General features: G+C 36.7%; 1 protein-coding gene across 1 annotated transcript; it reads right to left on the bottom strand.

Annotated features, from left to right (window-relative positions):
- Positions 1-1,080: 1,080 nt before the first annotated feature.
- Positions 1,081-16,742, bottom strand: LOC125394326 (amine sulfotransferase-like). The gene is made up of 6 exons (XM_087910923.1): positions 16,595-16,742; positions 13,964-14,172; positions 8,699-8,825; positions 7,147-7,241; positions 2,878-3,064; positions 1,081-1,431 (listed from the first exon to the last, which is right to left on the bottom strand). Exons 1-6 carry the CDS (start codon positions 16,734-16,736, stop codon positions 1,310-1,312), a joined length of 882 nt encoding a protein of 293 aa, XP_087767049.1. The 5' UTR covers positions 16,737-16,742; the 3' UTR covers positions 1,081-1,309.
- Positions 16,743-22,162: the final 5,420 nt, after the last annotated feature.

The following is a 22,162-nucleotide window of genomic DNA, read 5'->3' as shown; positions in this document are numbered from 1 at the left end:
CATGTATCTTCCTATCCCCTCATTTCTACCTTCTGCTCTTGCAGCATCCACCCACAACATAAAATAAAATTTAATAGAAAAAAACAAACAAACAGACAAACAACCAAGCAGTCTTGCCGTGGAAGCTGTTGTGTGAAATAGAGAGTCACACTTTAGTCCATACATCTAAACTTGTAAGTGTTCATTGCAATGCTCATTGGTCTGGTTTGAGACCTCTGACTTTTGCTATGCCCTGAATACTGGGCCCTCACTGGGACTCCTCTTGGATATCCCATTGCTGTCTTGTGTCATAGAGATCCAGTAGCTCTGGATCTGCAGGTCTGGTCTCATCACATGCTCCAACAGTTCATGGATATCAACCTGCCGTGATTGTCATTGTGTTGATATCCATAATTCCTTTATCCACCCAAAGCAGTGAGGATAGGGCTTCACACAGTTGGCCCTACCCCTGACTGTCCGTACCAGTCTGGAGAGCAGGTCCTGGAGCTCCTCAGGGCAGCACAGTAGAGCTGGCCCTCCTCGTGCAGGTGTGGGTGATTAGACCCTGAAGACTGAGAGTGAGAAATCTAGCCCCATGATCTGCTGCATGGTGGTGTGGGCAAGGGAAAGATACCCTCTTGTTTCTCACTCCTCACTGATCAGTACAAACCGCAGCTGTGATGGGACCATGGATACAGCCATAAGTCCTTTGTAGCAGCATGGGCTCAGGTGTCACCATGAACCTGGTAGCCAGTACAGATTATTTAAAATGCCATGGACCCAACAGCAGCATGGCCCTTGAACTCCCATATGTCTCTAGGTGTGGCCCCAGATCATGGGCATTCACACTTAAACCACCATATATTTAATATTTGAATTTTATGTCTTTACTACAAACTGAGATCTGTAATATTATTTTTAAAAAGCATATATGCTTTTATCCAACTCCTATTTTACACTGCACATTTGTACAATCGTATTGATTTTGAAAGCAATCAAAGTTAAATATAAGAGTAAATGGATTTTTAGTGTTTGTTTGATGCTGAATTAATTAAAGGTGAAGAAAATGTGAACTACAGAAGAATTTTTGAAGACTACAAGTCATGTTTTATGTTTTATGTTATACCATTTTTGTGAAAGATACCAATGCTAAAAGCTACTTTTGAAATCAATGTTATGGCCAGCAAGCTAAGCATAAGTTAATTATATAGTTAAAGAATTGTGCTTTATAATTCATAGTTAAGTGAGTAAAGGAAATTAATTTTAATATTTATGTATGACCTTTAGTTAGTACATTTTTATATGATTGATTCATGTGGTAATTAAAATTCTACTCCTCATTTATATCCCAGATGAACTTTAAGGGAATGTTTTTCATGTTCCTTTTGAATATTCTGTCAAATCTTTCATTCTGACCCACAGTCAAGTGATGCTTCCAGTCTCCAATGGTACCTAATGGGAGAAGCACAGGATTGTACATAAGTAACAGTATCGGGATGCAGTCCACCCAACTCATTCTACTCACTACAGCTCACATTGCACATCACTGAGTTCTCAGGAGGGCTAGGTTGGCTATCTCTCCTCTCATCCCAGAAGAAACTTCAGAGTAGCAACATAATAAATAGGTACCACTAGCTACTAACACTGAGTTGTAGCCAATTTTTAGAAAGAAAGAAAAAAAAACACCTTAAAAGTTAAAAAAAAATATTAGAATTTTAAAAGCACATTTTACTATGTGCTAATCATATACTAGGAAAACACTTAGAGTTCAAACATAGTATATTTCTAACACTGTCTTTTTAGGTATATGCTGTTTGGTTTTTCATTTTTAAACTGAAAAAAAATGAGACCCAGAGGTTTTTTACAAGTCAAGGTGACACAGAGCTTCAGAGCAGTTATCGTTGTAGTTTTACTGGATAGGAATTTGAAATGATCACTATAACAGCTAAAATAAAAATAGCCATTTAGTTTTCTTAGTTGTCTGAGAGGATGATATTATTTACATTTGAAATGGATGGTGAGCTATCATGGGTAAGACATTTAGGCTTGTTAAGGAATAAAATGATAGAATTGATGTTAAGTGGCAGAAAAGACAAAATAAAATAGTTTCTGAAAATATAAAAACCCAGCAATATTCAAATATAAGCTAATACTCACAGCAATGATAAGTTAAAAGGGCATCAAGAGGAAAATGTTCACTTTTAACCATATCTCTGTGCATATAATGAGATCATAATAAGTTTATTGCCTGTTTACTTTATTGAATTCATGTCAGATAAAGTTATTAAGACATCACTCTAATTTTGATGATGATAAAAATCTCACACATGAGGAGGCAGCATTTTAAGCTTTGTCTTCAATACAAACAGACAGTAAGTTTACTTGTCCAATAATCCTCTGAAATCCTAGCTTTCAGAGAGGAGTATGTTGTAGAGATAGGAGGATTATGAATATAATGTAACCGTGTTTGCTTAGAGTACACTGAGACTCTCTCTCTCTCTCTCTCTCTCTCTCTCTCTCCCTCAGACACACCATACACACACATACACACACACACACACACACACACACACGCACAAACCACAAACCCAACAAAACAAAATAAAACAAAAAATCATCCCTCAAAACAACAGCATAAGATGAATTAGAGTCCTAAATTCTAACACATCCATTGCTTAGGACAAGACTTCTGATATTCTTTTAAAAAAATGAGTTATGTGACAGAAAGGGAAGAAAAGTTGTATTTATTTAGTAAGTGAAATTATTAGATTTTTTTTTAAAGAAACTACTAGAAACCGTTCAGAGTTTTTGTCCAAAGTACTCCGGGGAACACTCAATTCTTTTTTTTTTTTTTTTTTTTTTTTTTTTTTTTTGCTACTATACACTAGTAAATTTCACCTTTACGGAGGAATGTTCCCTGATCATTTCCTGTCCCAATTTCCTTTTTCATAATATCATCTTTATTTGCTCGCGGGTCAGATTTCATGTTCTGAAATGTAGCTTGTCTCACAACAGCATCCACATCTTCTTCACTCAGTTCTTTCTCCAAAAAACTGCAGATTTTAAGCACTGAGCCCCTGAGGTCCTGAAAAAGTCATGGGTTAAGAAGTTATTGACCTCATAATAGGAGTGTGAGTTACAGCCCAGTGAGTAACATGAACTACTAGGATTTACTTTTGGAATGAAAATATTGTTAAATGCATGAAAACATCATAGGAACAGGGTGAATAAAAACTGAAATTTTTATTTATTTTCATTGAAACAGAATAAACCATTAATAAATAAAACACAACTATTTTGAGACTCTGTAGCCTAAACTGGCCTGGAATTCAGTATGTTGTCTAGGCTGCTCTCAAAGTTAGGATGGTCTTCCTTTTGTAACATCCCATGGGTTGGGATTAGAGGTAGGAGCTACTACATCTGTCTCAATATCTTTGTTAAATAAAATCATCAAGAAATGAGCAGAACTCAAGTACCTCCATGCAAATCACTGTGCTGGAAACACACTTGGTTGAGAAAAATATGATCATTTTTATCTGATGTATGCAATCACTCAGATTTTACTATTTCCATTTAACATATTACTGGGAAATAATAGGCAGATACCTTAGTCAAGAAAGAGAAACATAGTATCTAAATTAGAGGCAAAGAAGTAAAACTTTCTATGTAAAACGGACAGCAGTATGATCTCATAACACATAACTAGGGGAAGCAAAACATCTGCTAGAATTGTGAGATTTTACAAAGCTGTGAGATATAAATCAAATCAACATGCAAATATTACTTGAAATTATAAATACTAGTGATGAGCAATGCTAAAATAAGATGAAAATACGTGAATTTTGAAATGGTGGGAGTAAAAATTTTAGGAATAAATGGAAAAAGGTTAAAGACAGATCCACTGAAGCCAAGAAAATATCAATGAAAGAGAAAGGAACAGAAACAAACAGAATAGCATCCTACAGTCATGAACTGGAAGACAATTATTTATTTATTTATTTAGTTAGTTAGTTAGTTAGCTAGTTGTTTTTTTTTTTTTTTTTTTTTTTTGAGAAAAGATTTCTCTGAAGTTTTAGAGCCTGTTCTGGATCTATCTCTGTAGACCAGGTTGGCCTTGAACTAACAGAGATATGCTGCCTCGTGAGTGCTGGTATTAAAATTTGTGCCACCACTGCCCAGTTGAGGACAGTTATTTTTAAGATGCTATACAAACCAATCCACTAATTCTATGCAGTCTATAATAAAATTGCAGTGGTTTTCTTCAATTTTCAAAGAGAAAAGAGAAAAGAAAGGAAGAAAAGAAAATCTGATCAAAAGTTTTATGTAATTTAGACACCTCATAGGAGCTAGTTCTCTTCTTCCTACAAGTGTGCCTCAAGGATTGTAGTGACCTCATCAGGACTGGCAGCAAACCCTTTACATACTGAGTCATCTCTACCCAAAAAGAAGTATTTTAATGTCTTGGTAATTCTAACAGTGTAATAATGACCTGAATACAGAAATAAACCAATAAGACAGAATAGACTTCCCAAGACATAATTTCTAACTTATAATGGTAAAATGATTTTTGATATGACTGCCAAAAATTTTAAATGGATAAGGTCATTCACTTTAACAAATGTTCTGAAATAAATCAGGTGTCCATATGCAAAATAACAAAGCTGACTTATCACCTTACAATGTATTTCAAACAAATGAAAATTGGCCAAACATAAAAGCAAGGGTCTAAACTAATATGCTCTTACAGAGACTTAAAGGGAATGATTTACAGCATAGCATTTCACAGTGGTATCTGGGATATGTCTCTACAAGTACAAACAGCCAGAAAAAAAGCTTATTAAATTGATTATACTAAATTTAGTAACACCTATGTAAAAGAGGACAAATTAAATGAAGTGAAAAGTTTACCTATAGAATGGAAGCAATATTTATGTCATTTATCTGATACGGGATTACCCTCAAAAATCAACAACAACAAAATCAACCTAATTAAAACTTTAAATAAACCATTCTCAAAGGGAGTCTAGAACCATCCATTAAACACAGGAGAAAAATGCTCTCTATCACGAGTCATTTGAGAAGTGGAAACAAACAAGAAGAGCACACCACTTGTGTCCTATTATGATGACTATTCCTTAAAAATGACAGGAAATCATAAGCGCTGGTGCTGCTGGAAGAAATATAAAGTGGTTCATTTGTGAAGGGAAACTTATGATACTTGCTTAAAAAGACAAAAGCAGGATCACTGTATGACCCAGCAACTTCATTTCTGGCTTTCACTTCTGATTCCAAACAATTGACAACAAAATCTCTGGCAGATTTGTTCATCCATAGTCACAGCATCAGTATGCACAACAGTTAAAATATGGAATCAAGCCAAACTTATATAGATTATAGAACATAAATAAAATGGGATGTGCAGACAGAGAGAGGGAATTCTGATATACAATGCAATAAGCCTTGATGACATTGAGGACATCACAGTAAGTAAAATCAGTCAATAAAAATACAACTGCATGTCTCCATGCATGTCTTGTTCATGCCAAGTACTAAGCTTGAGGAAATTAATACAGGAAGAACATAGTGTGGTGATTTTCAGGACGGAGAAGAGAATAAAAAGGAATTAGGAATTATGGTTTAATGATTCTAGGGTTCAGCTTGGCAAAATGAAATTGGAGAGTGGAAGTGACAAATGGTTACATAACAAGTCATGATGGTGAAATGGCAGATTTCATATTCTGGATTTTAAGATCGTAATTAAGAGTGCAATTGGGGTTAATAACCTGAATAGGAATGTAGTAGTTTCTTATGACAGATTAATTTTTCCCAGAACAGTTGCAACATTCTTCTTGATGAAGAAGCACTACTCCCAGTTCATGAACAAAAATAATAAATAAGATGAACACATGTATTTCCTTTGTAGATGTAAAAATAAATATTGATTACGAGAAGCTTGAAATTACTTTCATATTTAGTGAAAGCTGAGCTTCCTAGGAGTCTATACATTAAATACCAGAAACAGAGATAGGTTTGCGTGTGGGAACCAAATGGTTTAGGGCCCTGATAAGATGACTTGAGTGTGTTAGTCTCAATCTTTGTGTGTGTTCATCTTTGGAAGAAACTTAGTGGGTTGTGATTCATAAAATAACTGTATCTTAATCTGAAGTGATTTACACAAATAGCTTTGATATACAATGACTGAGCACAAAACCAAGAACAGAAAGAAAAAGAAAAACAGAACAATGCAGCTAAAAGAAAGAGAAAAAATGATAGAACTCTGGATGCTGCTAACAATGTAATTTTGGAAATAATTTTGACATAATATTATATTCCAGGAGGTAAAAGACAAAAACTTAAACTGCCTGAACCCAAAAACTATAAATGAGAATGAATTAAAAACAGTCTGTCTTTAATTAATAAAAAGTAAATCTTGTGTTTAATTTTAGTACAAGTTTCAACTCAGATGAACTCAGCAAAATCAAACTTAGATCTAAGGGGTACGAGTAAACTAACTCTCAGAATATTACAGAATGGAAAGATAATTATGTTGGCCCCTCTATGAAGAAGTTATGATATATGATGAATACAGTATATAAAAATAGACCATTATTTAGAAAAAAAATGAAATGAAATTCTAACTCTGTCATCAGTGCAAGACATCAGCTTAAGTTAATAAGCCAGCCAATGAGTCAAATTTTTTGTGTTCTCCATATCTTGGAACTAAGAAGTCAACCTTAAAATAGAATTGTGTTTAATAGTGATTGGGGAAGGTATTCGTGAAAGAAAGGAATGACAATGCAAAAAGCATGGCAAGACAAGATCAATGCAAACCCTATTCATGGGGAAGAATATAATCAATACCACTATTGGGTGTAATTAACATGTAATAATAAAGTTTTAATTATGAAAGCCATTAGTGCTGTGAAGCTTTGGGATTGCCTTTGAAACAGGTTGTTACATGAGAAGGGATCACAAAGATGAGTTTACATAGAGAAGAGAGTACAGAGAATGTCCAGTGAATAAAGCAGAGGCTGGACATTAGGGATCATCTCCAACAAAAAGCCCAAAGAAGATTTAAAGTATGAAGATAACTGGGAGAATGTATTTTCAACCAAGAGAATAACTGTGTAAAAGAAATAATTTAAAAATACAACTACCTTCTCTTACCTTCTTCATATCTTCATAGCTCAGGAACATAATATTGAAGTCATGTCTGTGTTCATACCAGCCTCGTATGTGGTCAAACCAATTGCTTCCTACCACTGGGAAGAAAAGTAACAAGTGAGAATGCCAAGCTGTGTGTTCATGTCATGTAGTGGACAACAAAGTCTCTACCTCCTTTTCTGGTTTGGAATTTTTAGAAAAAAAAAATGGAGGTCCTGTAATGGAAATTTATATCCCTATTTAAAATGTATAGTGATTTGGGGGAACAATTACCTGACATTCATAGAAACCTGCCTATATAATGTTACTACAGGAGTATGAAAGAAGCCATAGGCACTGGGTTTTTATCCTACTGCATGGACTGACTTTGTGAGAGCCTGGTTTGTTTGGACACACACCTTTATAGAATTGGATGGAGGGGGGAGGACCTTGGACTTCCCACGGGGCAGGGAACCCTGACTGATCTTAGGACTAGAGAGGGAGGGGAAGGTGGGAAGATGGAGGGAAAAGGGGGGCAAGGAGGAGATGGAAATTTTTAATAAATAAATTAATTAATTAAAAATAACAAATAAATAAATAAATAAATTTTAAAAAAAGAAAAAAAGAAGCAATAGGGAAATAAATGGACTGAGACTAGAGGTGGCTTTAAACAACACTGGTTCTTTTTCCTACTTCTCCACAGAGGTCATATGTCTCGGCTTCTCCTCTTTTTCACTGTCTGCAGTGGTGCAGAATCTGAATATCATCTAACAAGTAAATTAATGCTCTTGTACCCTATAAAGATTTGTCACTTATATTGGTTTAATAAAATGCTGATGGGCCAATATCCAGGCAGGTGCGGTGAGCAGACTAAAAGAATTCTAGGAAGAGGAAGGGAAGAGACAGTCATCATCCAGAGGAAGCAAGATGAAATGCTCCATTCAGAAAAGGTACCAAATCATGCAGTTAAACATATAGAAAAGTTATGGGTTAATTTAAGTTGTAAGAGTTAGTTAATAATAAGCCTGAGCTAATAGGCCAAACAGTTTATGTAATTAGTATAAGCCTCTGTGGGTTTTTTTTTGGAACTGAATGACTATGGGCCCATGTGGAACAGAAACCTTTGTCTATAGTTATGAGCCTCTTATCTTAATCAATGCACCTATGTAGTAGAATGTACAATTCCATATATGCAGTACAAAGACATACATGGGCTCATGTGAAACATACAACAACCCTCAGCATTTGCTCTGATAGAATGGATTATAGAATATCTGTAAATCAAAATAGTTTTTACATTAAATGCCTTCATAATCCTGACAATTCTCAAATAGTGAATAAAGATAAAAAACCCAGTTGATAGTGTATAGAACTGACATATAATTGTCACTAGAGATAAGTTCTTTGTGTTTTGTTTTTTATTTGTCTGGTATTGTTTTTCTTGTTCTTGTATTTTCCTTTCAAAAATAAATTCTCTGCTCCATTCTTTAAATTATTTTCTGTAAGTCTGAGAATTTTGCTTACAGACACCATTTGTGTAATTCATTTCAGTCTGGGTTGATGAATTAATACTTACCTCGTCCATCTAGAAATGCTTGCATAAATGCTTCTACTGTCTTTGAGGCTTCAGGTACAACTATCCAATTTATAAAATGAAAGTAGGAGGTCAAAACATCTTTAGGATTTCTGTAAATATAAAGAACCTGTAGACATAATTATGGAATTGTTTCTTTAAGCAAATCTTGGTTATGCCTATACGTTTTTAAATACAATTTTATATTATTCATTAATGACAATAAGCACAATTATTTCTTCTAGTCTTTGAGCTGTAGAAAGTCAAATGGTGATTTATTTATATTTTGGTGTTACAAAGAATACTATAATAATCAACCCTTCTCTATGGCATTTCATGGTTAAGAATGTAGTTCAAAGAGAGGTCAAGACCATGATGAGTACAACCACTGAAACAGTCTACCTAATCTAGTAGCAATATCAGCCAGACATGAAAGGAACAAGAAAAGGTCAAAATCAGTCACTCTGAATGTGGGTGACAGTTGCATGGCTCGGGAAGTCTGTGGGACCACTGGCAGTAGCATCAGGATTTATCCCATCTGCTTGTCCTGGCTTTTTGAAAACCTATTTTCTCTGAATGGATACCTTGCTCAGGCTAGATATACTAGGGAGGGCCTTAGATCTTCCCCAAAGCAATGTGCCTTACCCTATCTGAAGAGTGATTGGGGGAGGGGGAGGGGAGTGGTATGTGGAGGAAATATGAGGAGGGGAGGGGAGTGGTATGTGGAGGAAATATGAGGAGCAAGGGAGTAGTAACTTGGATTGGTATGTATAATGAAAAATTATAGCTTGATTTTTTAAAAAAATAAAAATTAAATTAAATTAAAAAGAATTTAGCTAAGTTCTCAAAGAGCAATATTATTTGTAATGTTCATAAATACTGAACATTATTTGCCTTATGTGATCAAGATATATTATATAAAATTCTTAATTAAAAATTTAGAAGTAAAATTCATTACCCATGAGGGTCAATTGATGGGTTTTAGGTGATAGCAGATGAGATAAATCTGAAAACAAAACCTAATAATCATAATGACATAACTAGTAATCTATTTATAATCTTCAAATAAAAATGAGCCTTTCCTCATATCTTTCATAAACCTAATGTAAATATGAGATAAGAGCATATGTAGTATAAATCTCACACATAGAAACAATAATCTGTGGGTTTCTGTCCACAACATTAGCACCTGGGTATCTAGGGCAGGAGGAGGAGCTCATGCCAGCTTTCACTACAAGAAATATTCTTATAAGGGAAATAAAGTAAGGGAATGAGGAAAAAAATAAGAAAGAAAATCAAAACCCAGAGAATGTAGCTTTAAGCTTGAAGCAAGGAAAAATTTCTCAATTGTGAATTTATTTAAAATAAAATTCAGACAGGCCCAACCGACCTCACCTGCACCATAAAGAACAGGTGAGTATCTAATATCTTGGCTGGAAAGCCCTGTTCCCTAGGCCCTAAACCCCGCACTTCTGCCAATCACAGAACCCCCAGCAACCTGGCAGCAGCTCTCTCTCCCATCAACCATCATCTGCTGCTGGATCCACTGGCCCCACCAACACATGGAAGGACAGAAACTCCTGGAGCCACAGGTCCAAACTGTACCCAGAGAAAGAGGCCAGAGCTACAGAACCCACTTGGACCATTGGAGGAAGAGATGGGTAGACAGCAGTGTAAGAATACATACGACAACATGAAGAGCAACATGGCATCACCAGAAATGGGTGATTCTACAACAAGATCTGAATATTCCAGCACAGATGAAGTAGAAGAAAATGACCTTAAATATAACTTTATGAGAATGATGGAGGCCCTTAAATAGGAAATGAAAAGTTCCCTTAAAGAAATGGAGGAAAAAACAAACAAAAAACTGGGAAAATAAAAAAATCCTTTAATGACTGTCAAGAATACTATGAAAAAACAATCATACAAGTGAAGAAAACATTTCAAGACTTGAAAATTCAAATAGAGGCAATACAGAAAACACAGACTGAGGGAATTCTGTATGTGGAAAAACAGGGTAAATGAACAGGAACTGTAGATGCAAGCATAACCATTAGAATCAAAGACATGGAAGAGAGAATCTCAGGTGTTAAAGACACAGTAGAGGAAATTGATTCATCAGTCAAAGCAATGTTAAATTCAACAAATTCTTAGCACAAAACATTGAAGAATTCTGGGACACTATGAAACAACCCAAACTTATAAACTATAGGGATAGAAGAAGGAAAAAAAATACCAGCTCAATGGCATATAATTATTCAACAATATCATAGAAAACTTTCCCAACCTAAAGACAGAAATGTCTGTGAAAGTATAAGAAGCATACAGAACACCAATTACATTAGACCCCCCCACAAAATTTCCCCATGTCATATATAAATCAAAACCATAAATATACAAAAAAGAAAGTATACTAAGACCTGCAAAAGAAAAAGGCCAAGTAACATAAAAGATCAAATCTGAGAATTACTTTGAAAGACTCCCGTGGGCGTCTTCCCTCGGGAGAGACCCCGTGCCCAAAGATCAGTCGAAAACACGCAGCCGGATGCAAACTGCAAGAGGTTTATTGGATAGGATACGCAGGTACCTGGGGCAACAGAGTCTCTCGGAAGACTTGCGCCCCCGCAGGTTGGGGGTGAGGGGTTTTTATAGGAGAGCAAAAAGCGAGGTTTACAGAAGCAAGATGCAGGGTGGTTACGGGGATTCTTTTCATTGGTCAATTTAAATAAGGCTAAGCTGAGTGGCACATTCTTGACCTTTTACCTAAATACCAAGGAGGGGGTTGTCCAGACCCACCTGGATACCAAGGAGGGGGCTGTGCTACCTGTTTTTCTTATCTCTTTCTGCCTTCCTGTCTGGCGACCAGATGTCTGATTGCACAGCCTCTGACTTGTGACGAGCCCCGGTTTATACGTGACTCAGGACTCACAATCCTCTTTCTTTGTTTCTATGGCCAGTCCATAAATCCCTGTCTTGCAGCCAGATAAGGCTGTCCTTGCTCTAATTCTCAGGTATCTTTGCTTAGCATTCCGGAGGTCCTGAATTCCGGAGGCCTTTAATTAAACCTGTTATTTGCTCAGCATTCCGGAGGTCCTGAGCTAGTTATCTGTGAACCTTTGCAAAACAGTGTAATTGTGGTTAAAACGAGGGGTCCTTCAACTTCAGACTTTTCAATAGAAATTCTGAAAATAAGGAGGCCCTTGGCAGATGTTAAGCAGACACTAAGAGATCATGGATTCCAGCCCAGACTACTATACCCAGCAAAGTTCTCAATCACCATAGATAGAGAAAACAAGATTTTCCATGACAAAACCAGATTTAAACAATACCTAGCCACAAGTCCAGCCCTACAGAAAATACTAGAAGGAAACCTCCAACCAAAAAAAGCTAGCTGCAACCACAAAAAAACACAGGTAACAGATAACCTCATACCAGCAAGCCCCAATGAAGGTAAGCACACAAACACTACCACCACCACCAAAACCAAACAGGACAGCAATTAACAATCACTAGTCAATAATATCTCTTAATACCAATGGTCTCGATTCATTTATGGAAAGAGACAGGCTATCAGGATGGAAACAAAAACAGGACGCATCAATCTGCTGTATAAAAGAAACACACCTCAACCTCAAAGACAGTGATTCCCTCAAGGTAAGGGTTAGGAAAGAATTTGCCAAGCAAGCATACCAAAGAAACAAGTGTGTGTAACTGTCCTAATATCTAACAAACTAGATATTAAACTAAAATTAATCAAAAGATATGGAGAAGGACACTTAGCTCATGTCAGGCTAGTTTGAGCTTAGAGACTGTGGACTGACAAGTGGGGAACCTGCATGGAACTGAACTAGACGCTCTAAATGTGGGTGACAGTTATCTGGCTTGTTCTGTTGGAGGAAGCCCTGGAAATCACATCAGGACCTATCCCAGGTACAGGAACCTGTGGGGGTCGCCATTCCACGCCACCCACCTCCCTCAAGTTCCATATTGTCCTAGGGGTTAAAACACAAGACGCACACACACAGATACAGAGTTCGAGTCATCCTCAAGAAGAGAATGCCCAATTTATTCGACTTAATCCAGGGTTGAATACTTTTGGCCCCAGTAAAGAAAAACTCCTCACACCCAGAAGGGGCTGGGGAAACTGGCGCCTGTGAGAGCTTCTCCGCAGGCAGGTGGTCGAGGGTGCAAGGCAGTGTCAGATAGGATAGATGGGCCTTGGCACCTGAGCTTCTTTCAGGCAGGTTGAGAAATTACCATTTTAAAGTAAAATAGACCCCCCAGGCTATTGTACCAGGCTATAGCAGAAGCAAGCATGGAACTTAGCAGGAAGCTTAGCTGGTTAGCATAAACATTACTTGCATCCTGTGTTTTGGCCTTAAGGAACAGGGAGGACAGGACCTCACAGGAACCTGCTTTTTAGAGTCTGTTCCCTATAGTGGAATACCTTACTCAGCCTTGTTATCAAGGATAGAGGCTTGCTCCTGCCTCAAGTTATTATTCCAGACCTTGTTGATTTCTGAAGGCCTTGCTCCCTCTGAGAAGTTGATGTGGAATGAGAATGGAATAGGTGGAAAACAGGAAAAGAGGAGAGAGGGGGAACTGGGTTTGGTATGAAGATGAAAAGTAATTTTTTAATAAAAATATGAAAAATAGCAAGAAAAAATCAATCAGTTTGATAACACTAAAATTAAGAATGTTGCTGATGAAAACCCATATGAGAAAAGCAATGAGGATGAGCTAAAAGAGATTCATATCTAGAAGTAATAGAAAACAAACTGACCTGAAGAATGTAATAAAACACTGGGATAATGATAAACCCTTTTCACACAATCAAAAATAATAATGGCCAACAAACTTCCAACATTGGCACCCCTAATATGAGGATGATGATGCAAATTAAAATACATTTGAGACATCTTTTCCTAGCTGCCATGTTGATAAACATCTAAAAGTATGATATGTCAAGTTACTAGTGAAACACTGGGAAGTCATCTATTGAGCATTTCTGCAAGAAATGACAAATCCACTTTCTTCAGAAATACTGCACCACCTTTGTAAGTGGAGTACTCTGGTCACTGTGGCTCTTCAGGTCTACTCATGGGTGTGGGTTCTAGGGAAGCTGCTGGGAGAGTACCAGGAGACACACACAAGAATGTTCATAGCAGCTGCATCACAGTGGCAAAACATTGGAATAGACTAATTATTCAGTACTTAGAGAAAGCATTTCATGGGTACAATAAGTCACTAAGCTCTATGACATACTTTGACTTTTTTGTTCTTGAAAACTTTTGGCACTAAATAATACGGGAGGTGGGAACAAAAGATACGAGGTGATGGCATTTTGGCAAAGTCCACATTAAGTATATTGTACTCAAAAAATGGTGCTCTGTCTGTTGTTTGGATGTTTTCAGTGTTGTTCCTGTGACCCTCAAAATAAATCAGGCTGAGGATCTGCTGTGTCCAGATGGTACCTGTAAGAACAAATAACAATCCTGTTTTCAATGCTGAAGCAGGTTTTAATAATAAATACAAACAGTAATGTATCCATTTTACAAATAATGTGGAGTTCTCTTTTCCTTTAGCAACTCAAGCAGGCCTGGATGTGCTCGTTTTTCATTTCCCGTTGTCTGAATTGAACATTCAAGTCAGTAAGGCTGAACTCTACAATTCTTTGTTCTTTTCTCACACAAAGATGTGCTGATTGGTAGTGATAATCCAGAAGATTCTTGTAGTGTCTGTGTGTTCTATGCTTCATGTGGAGTCCTTTCGTTAATATTTAACTGCTATTGACATATAACATTTGCAAATATTAACAGGTAAAGTCCGATTTACTACATGTGAATACATACAGTGTGGTCAGATCATATCAGGGATAGCAGCACTTCTGTCTTGCTGACAGTTTTTTCCTGTTTGGAGCCTTCTAGCTTATTTCTTAATTTTCATAAGATAGATAGCAGGTTACAGAATGCCACTTTATTTCTGTTCACAGACAATTCTGACTCATTTCTGAAATTACTTCATTATTTGCTTATCTTTTAGTACTGTGAAAAAACTAATAGAATTAAATATTTCCAGTTTCTACTCCTGATCTTGCTTTTTACTCTCAAATACTTCTTGCCATAGTCCCAGTAATTGATCATAGCACACATGTAGAAAGAGAAAACTAAAGATTTCAGTGTTATTGCTATTTGGTCTCTGGAATATTAGATCAAATTGTACAATGGAAGTATTTGGGAAATAAATGCAAAATTCCAATTCTATTCCCTTTAATAATGGATCCCATGTGATCGTGCTTAGAGTTAGCCTGAATTATTAATGACTATCCCAGATAATTTGTTGGTGGTCATGTAGATTTGATTAACCCTTAATTATTAATGGCAATTCCAGATAATTTACTGTAAGTGGTGTAGGTTTGATCAACCAGTCACTATTCCCAGCGAGGAGTGATTGCACACCATATGAAGCAGAGCCTGAAATTTTAAAAGAGCTGATAATGCCAAGACATCCCTGACGCCAAGACTTCTGACAGTGAATGTGTTGGTACCCTGTGTGGGGCAACATAAACACTCATTGCCTATTTCAGTCTACCTGAGGATTTCTAGAAGCATCCAGTGGGTCTTCAGTGACTGAATTATTTAGCTGTTATCTACAGTGAACCAGCCTCACAGTGTCCTTCAAGTTCTGTTCCACACTAAACATCAGAAAGATGGAAAGCAAAATAGGATTTGATATGAACAAAGAATTATTATTGTAAAGCATTTTATTGACTGTAATGGTCAAATATGGATGTAAAATCTTGGTGTTATTGTTCATGGACAGTGAGGGTGGGGTTCAGATGTGAAATATTAACACCTATATCTTTACTATGTAGTCTGTGTTAACCACTGCAAAAGCTTACACCAAAACTTGTAAGTTTCACTTTGTGCTGAGGTAGAAGTACCTTTACTAAAGGAATTTCAGTTCATCTTCATGTCCAACAGAAAACAGGAGTTAAATGGAAGTGCTTGTGGGTGCTTATCCTGATTAGTTTCACAAACCTCAAGGCTTCCAGGTTTCCAGGAAGCCTCACTGTTGGAGATTTATTTTTCTATTTTTAAGAATCCTAAGTACATTACATCTGTCTTGGAAATCTTGTCAACAAAATTGCGTGCATTGGAAATTTAATCATTGTCAGAGATAAACTCTCTACATAATAAAGCATGTATCTTTTACAGAAAAGTTTTTGATTATCTCAGACTTGTTCAACAGGCTAAGGCATAATGTCATCATTTACCAACAAGCTGCTGTTGACTTCTTAGTTGATTCCCACCCACAGTATTTTTCACAATAAATTACAATATATGCATGACTAGTGTTCTTATCCATAGACACTTGATTTATTTATATTTTGAACATATGTTGTTCTAAACTATAGGTTGCTGTGGTTATAGATACTGTTGTCTGGTGGGATTAAAATATTCATGGAGATAAGTCATTGGACATGTTTGAGGGGTTTTCTAGATTAGGTTCATCGAGTTGAACTGCAGATGGAAGTTGACAAGGTACCTTCAGCTGCCATTGGGACTTCTCCAACATGATGGTGTATTCTGGTGTGGCAGTGAGAAAAAAAAAACTAATATTGTTGAAATGACAGTGTGTGGAAAGGAGAATATTTATGCACTTATTGTCAAACCAACATACAGGGTGGTGATGGCACACACCTTTAATCCCAGCACTTTTGAGGCAGAGGCAGATGGATCTCTGTGTATTCAAGAACAACCTTGTCTAGTACAGTAAGTTCCAAGACAGGCTCCTAAGTGACAGAGAAACCCTGTCTTGAAATAACAAACATAGTAAACAAACAAACAAAAGCGAAACAAAAAAAATGCCATATGGCTAATTTATTCCACTCACCAGATTTTGGATATGTGACTATGAAGATATCATCATCTCTAATATCCTGATTGTCGATGTTTTCCACTATGTTCATTTTAACTAAAGACCTTTCAAAGTTATAGCCTTTGAAGTTAATTAAATGTTCACCTTTATTGTTCATAGTGATTTACCTAGAAAAAATTTATAAAATTTTCTTCATTATCATAGTATTTTCCAATAGCAAGTAATGCTTTTGAGTGGTCGACTTGTACCAATCACCACTGAAATGTCTTTTACATGTTAATTTACTACAATAATCAATTACATGTCCTAGATTATTTAAATTTACAAGAATCTTTGTTACTACATTTTTATTACCACTGTATAAAATATGAAGAAACAAATGTAGCAGGAAGTTAGTGAGATTTTCTATAATTCCAATGGAAAAGATTATCTTAATTCTAAACATACAGATGAGGAAATTAGAATACAGAGAATACAACCAAGTTATTTAAGGTTGTCCAGCTCGTCAACTTACAAAGAAGACAGCAAACAATTGGGGCAGAGTATGTGTTTGTAACTGAAGAGTTTAGTTGTATATAACATTTTTATTCCTTATTTAGGGGCTGAATTATACAGGCCTGTCTTTCTATATTTGGTGGCAGCCTTAATTCTGAACAATCTTCAGAACAAAATTTATACCTGTCACATAGAAGGTGGCCACCTAACCTTGTGAGACAACAAGACCTCATCCTAAACAGAAGGTTAGGATATGCTAATGTCACTCTGAGTCTTCTATGGTAATTTCGAAGGTTGCCCAGGGAATAGGTGGTAATTCAGTCTATGAGAGAGAGCAGCCATAGTTGCAGATGTGACCTAACTCATTCTCCCCTGCTGCCCATGAGACAGAATGCTAATGAACTTCCCCCACAGTTTACCTTTGGATATGAAAGTTGCTTGAATAATAAACATGGGTGATATTGAGGATTTGAGTGAACACTGAGACTCCCTCCTGATATTGCCATGTGAACTGTTTGTTTATACCCATACCTCCACTCTGGTTCAAACAATAATTTATGTTCAGTCTGGAGTCCGACATAGCAGTATCCAATGTGGAGCTGATTGTGGAACCCTAAAAATCACTAAAGAAGTAACTACACATATGGGGGTGTACAAGAATATCCCATGAGAAAGTTTCACCACAGGTAATGAGTAAGAAATGAGCACCCAAAAATAAAGAATAGAATGTAAAGAAACATAGAATAAAGCAAGACAATAAAATTGGGAGTAAAAAAAAATTATAAATATATTAAACTATAGGAGAAGGAAGAAGTAATCAAATAGCTATACAGTTAATTGGAACTATATTAAAGGATAGAGAAGCAAGAGTACAGCAACATCAGATACAATAATTTTTAGAATTTATAGAGCAGCTAGGCCCTTGGTTTTTTGAGTGCAGGACTTAAGATAGTGCAAAATAGACAAATGTTGGGATAAAGTTTCAACAATATTATTGTAATTATCGACCAGAAAGCTTCCCTGTAGATTCACTTCGTTTCTGGATCCTAATACAGGAAAAGTTGGGCGGAAAACCCATACAACAGGATATCCTTCCCACTGAGTTAGTTAGAAGGTACCCTCTTCCCTACCAGAGGAGTTGCAAGATGCTGTTACAGAATTGAGTGTTAACAATCAGTCAGAGCCTAATTAATTAGAGAACTATGAAGAGGAATCTTCATCTCCCTTATTAATAACCAGCAATACTGAAAGACAGGAAAATGATAATGAAGCTCAGAAGGAGCTAAAAGTTTTGACAAAGTTTGTAACCGCACTATCGTGGAGAGTAGAAATTCTGTGGAACCAGGACTCTTACCAGAAGAGTAACTCTCTTCCGAGCATATAACTGGTTTAGATACACCTATGGTACAAAGAGCTCTGAATGTTAGGCAAATGCCTTACAATAGTAATGAATCTCTTTTATAAGCTTGTATCAGAGAAGCCACTAACAGAGGGAAAGAAATGTAAGGATTTTAATAGTTTTCAATAAAAGAACAAAGAGGTGTTCAAGGAAATTTTCTTAGGATACATACTCCCATTTAAGTTACTCATCATTTATGTTACTCAAATAACTGAAAACTGACAGATCTCAGTATCAAATGGTCCCATTTACTCAGACTCTATTAGGAAATATAGCAATAGACACTCTGATGCCAGGGGATTGGTAGCATACAGCCAAAGCTTGCCTGTCAGGAGGAGACTATCTATTGTTGAAAACCAAATTTGCAGAACAGTGTCAGGCCACAGCTGAGAGAAACAGAACTCAGCAGATTCCTAGTTCCTATTAAATGTTTGCATGTGAGAGACCTTATACAGGAGCAGATCAGGAGTTAGAATTTGATGTGGCAGCATATGTTCAAACTAGTGCAGCAGCCAAGAACACCTAGAACATTCTTCCATTGTGAGAAGAACAGATTCAGAAGTTGTCTAGTATAAGACAGGGACAAGATGAATTATTTCAGGTCTTTGTTTTCAGAATAACACAGACATCCAATAGGTTGATTGAGGACACAGGAGCATGCTTGATAATAGTTAAACAACTAGACTATATGAACACTATGCTATATGTAAGGTGACTCTTAGACCTTTGAGAAAGTAGGATATCATTAGACATTATATCCAAATTTACACAGATATTGGCCAGTTGTATACACAGCGAATGGTGATAGCTGATGCCTTGCAGAAAAAAACAATGTTATCCTATCGCAGCAGAGAGATCTAGGCCTAGGAAGAATGCAAGCTACAAGACCTCCACACATCCAAGGAAGCTGCTGTGGATGTTATCTTATGGGGCATCAGGAGAGACAATGTCCTAATAGGAGATTAAGCATGAGGACAGGAAGAGAACCAGGATTATGCAGGAGATGCAGCGGAGAAAAACACTGGACTAGTGATTGCAGATCAAAAAGAGACAATCTAGGAAATCCTCTTTCAGGAAATGGATGCAGGGGCCAGCCTCAGGACCTGAAACAAAATTATGGGGCAATCCAACAACCTGTCCCCCAACAAGGAAATCCATTCAGGATCTTTTCAAAGCAACCCCAGAAAGCTCAGGACTTTACCTCAGTTCTTCCGTATGCACGGTTCTGACACCCGAAGTTGGGATGCAATCTTTCCATACTGTTGTTTATGGGCATTTTTCAAAGGGCACTGTAGCGCTGTTACTAGGAAAAAGTTGCACCATTTATGCAAGGAATTATTGTTGCTCTGGGAGACATTGATGCTGATTTTGAGGGAGAGATCAAGGTGATGACTCACTCACCAAGTGGAGTGTCTGTAGTAACCACAGGTCAGAGGCTTGCACAATTAATTTTACTACCTGATGTGCAAATCAAAAATCAGATTAAAAAGATAAGAGAGGGAAATATGGATTTGCTTCATCTAACACCTATTGGCTACAATCCTCAGGTCCTCAGAGACCAGAAATTACTTTGTTTATAAATGGAAAAAATTATCTGATCTTATATATACTGCCACAGAAATTTTGGTTGTAACTGCTAGCCAGTGGCCTTCTAAGTGGCCAAAAACAGAGACTATGACACATCTACAGGGTATTGGCCAGACTCAAAGTCCTGATCAAAATAGTAATGAACTGCAGTGGAAGGATGGAAAGGGCCATGAACAAACTTTCCAGCCATATATTATTTCTCATTTACTCATAAATTTATGGGGCCGAGATATTATGTCCAGAATGGGGGTATATTTATATTCCTCCAGCACAGCTGCTACTAATCAAATGTTTCAACAGGATTATTACCTAATCAAGGTCAGGGCAAGGAAAATGAGGGAAGGACTGATCCTATCATAATGAACAGTAGACCTCCTAGGGCAGGATTAGGGTATTTTTAGGAGAGGTCACTGAAAAACCTGCACTCAATGCAGATGCACACCAGCATTTACAGAAACAGGTCAAAGCCAGGATCCAAGGCCAAATTAGACCTAAGACAGCAAACTCCAAGGGAGCAGAGCAAAGTCCAGGAGCGCTAAGCTATATCCAGGATCATGGAATAATGAATGGGGTAACTAGAACTGTGACATACCCTGTACCTTGAGGAACAATCATCTCAGTTTTAGGTTCACTGACACCTGGAAGATTAATCAACAGAGTCTCAGAAAGCCCCAACCACATTTATTAAAGGAAAAGATGAGTAGAAAAAGTAAGAATACATACAATACCACAAAGAGAAACACCACTAAAACCTAAAGAGCCCAAAACAGAAGAATGGAACAAACAGCTGCAGATGAAGCAGAAGATGACCTAAAAAAAGAACTTCAGGAGAATATTTGAAACTCTTAAAGAGGAAAAGGGAAATTTCCTCAAATAAATGGAGGAAAAGAAAAACAAATAATTAGAAGACATCAGCAAATCCTCAAAAGGAAACCAAGAAAAAACAGTCAAACATTATGAAAAATACTATTAAAAACTTGAAAACTGAAATAGAGAAAATAAAGAAAACAGAAGCTGGGGAATTATAAAAACAGAAATCATGAGAAAATGATCAGGAACCAAAAATGAAAGCATGAACAGCAGAATTCAAGAGATGGAAGAGAGAATCTCAATCACTGAAAATACAATAGAGGAAATGGACTCATCAGTTTAAGAAAACATTAAATCTAACAAAAGCTTAACTCAAAATATCCAGACCCAATAGTCTGGAGAAATGATGTGCGGGTATGGGTAAATCAGTGACCTCCAACAAAAGAAAAATAACAAGCTGACCAAAAGTTAGTGCAGAAACAGCTAAATAATGGACACATTACACCATCTCATTCACCATGAAATTTTCCAATTTTTGTCATTGAAAATAAATCGGAAAGTGGAGCTTGATTCAGGATTTAAGGGAGGTTAATGCAACCATGCAGCCAATGGGAGCATTACAACTAGGATTGCCTTCTGCTACAACAATAACAAAAGGCACCCATAAAAATATTTTTTACTTAAAAAATTGTCTTTATACCATCCCTTTAGCATCATAAGATTGCAAAAGATTTGCTCTTGGTACCTACTCAGTTAATTTCAGAGAGCAAATGAAGAGATATCAATGGAGCACCTTACTTCAGGATATAGCAAACAGTGCCAACTTATGCCAGAAGTTTGCAGCTCAGTCTATACAAAAGGTTAGAAAATAATTTTTACAGATTTATATCATACATTGCATGGATGACATGCTGCTTGCCCATAGAGATGTTTGAGTTTTAATTGATACATGTGGACTACTACAACAGAGTCTTAGTCATGCAGGCCTAGATATTTCCAGAGAAAGTGCAGAAGCCCCCACCTTTCCAGTATTTAGGTCATATGTTTTAACCCCCAGAAGATAAGCTGCAAAGGTTAGAAATTAAGAAGGATAGTTTAAAGACACTAAATTACTTTCAAAATTTGTTAGAAAATATTCAATGGCTGAGACAGTATCTGAAGTATCCTACAGGAGACCTTGAGCCTCTAAGTGAAATGCTTAAAAAAAAAGTAGTAGTTCAAATTGCAGCAGTCAGCTTTCAGAAGCTGCCAGACAAGAACAACAGATACATTATATTGATTACAGCCAAATA

Source organism: Myodes glareolus, chromosome 1, assembly GCF_982192425.1.
Source record: "Myodes glareolus chromosome 1, mMyoGla1.1, whole genome shotgun sequence".
Taxonomy (NCBI): domain Eukaryota; kingdom Metazoa; phylum Chordata; class Mammalia; order Rodentia; family Cricetidae; genus Myodes; species Myodes glareolus.
Note: the sequence above shows the minus strand (reverse complement) of the source record. Positions and strands in the feature narration are given on the sequence as shown.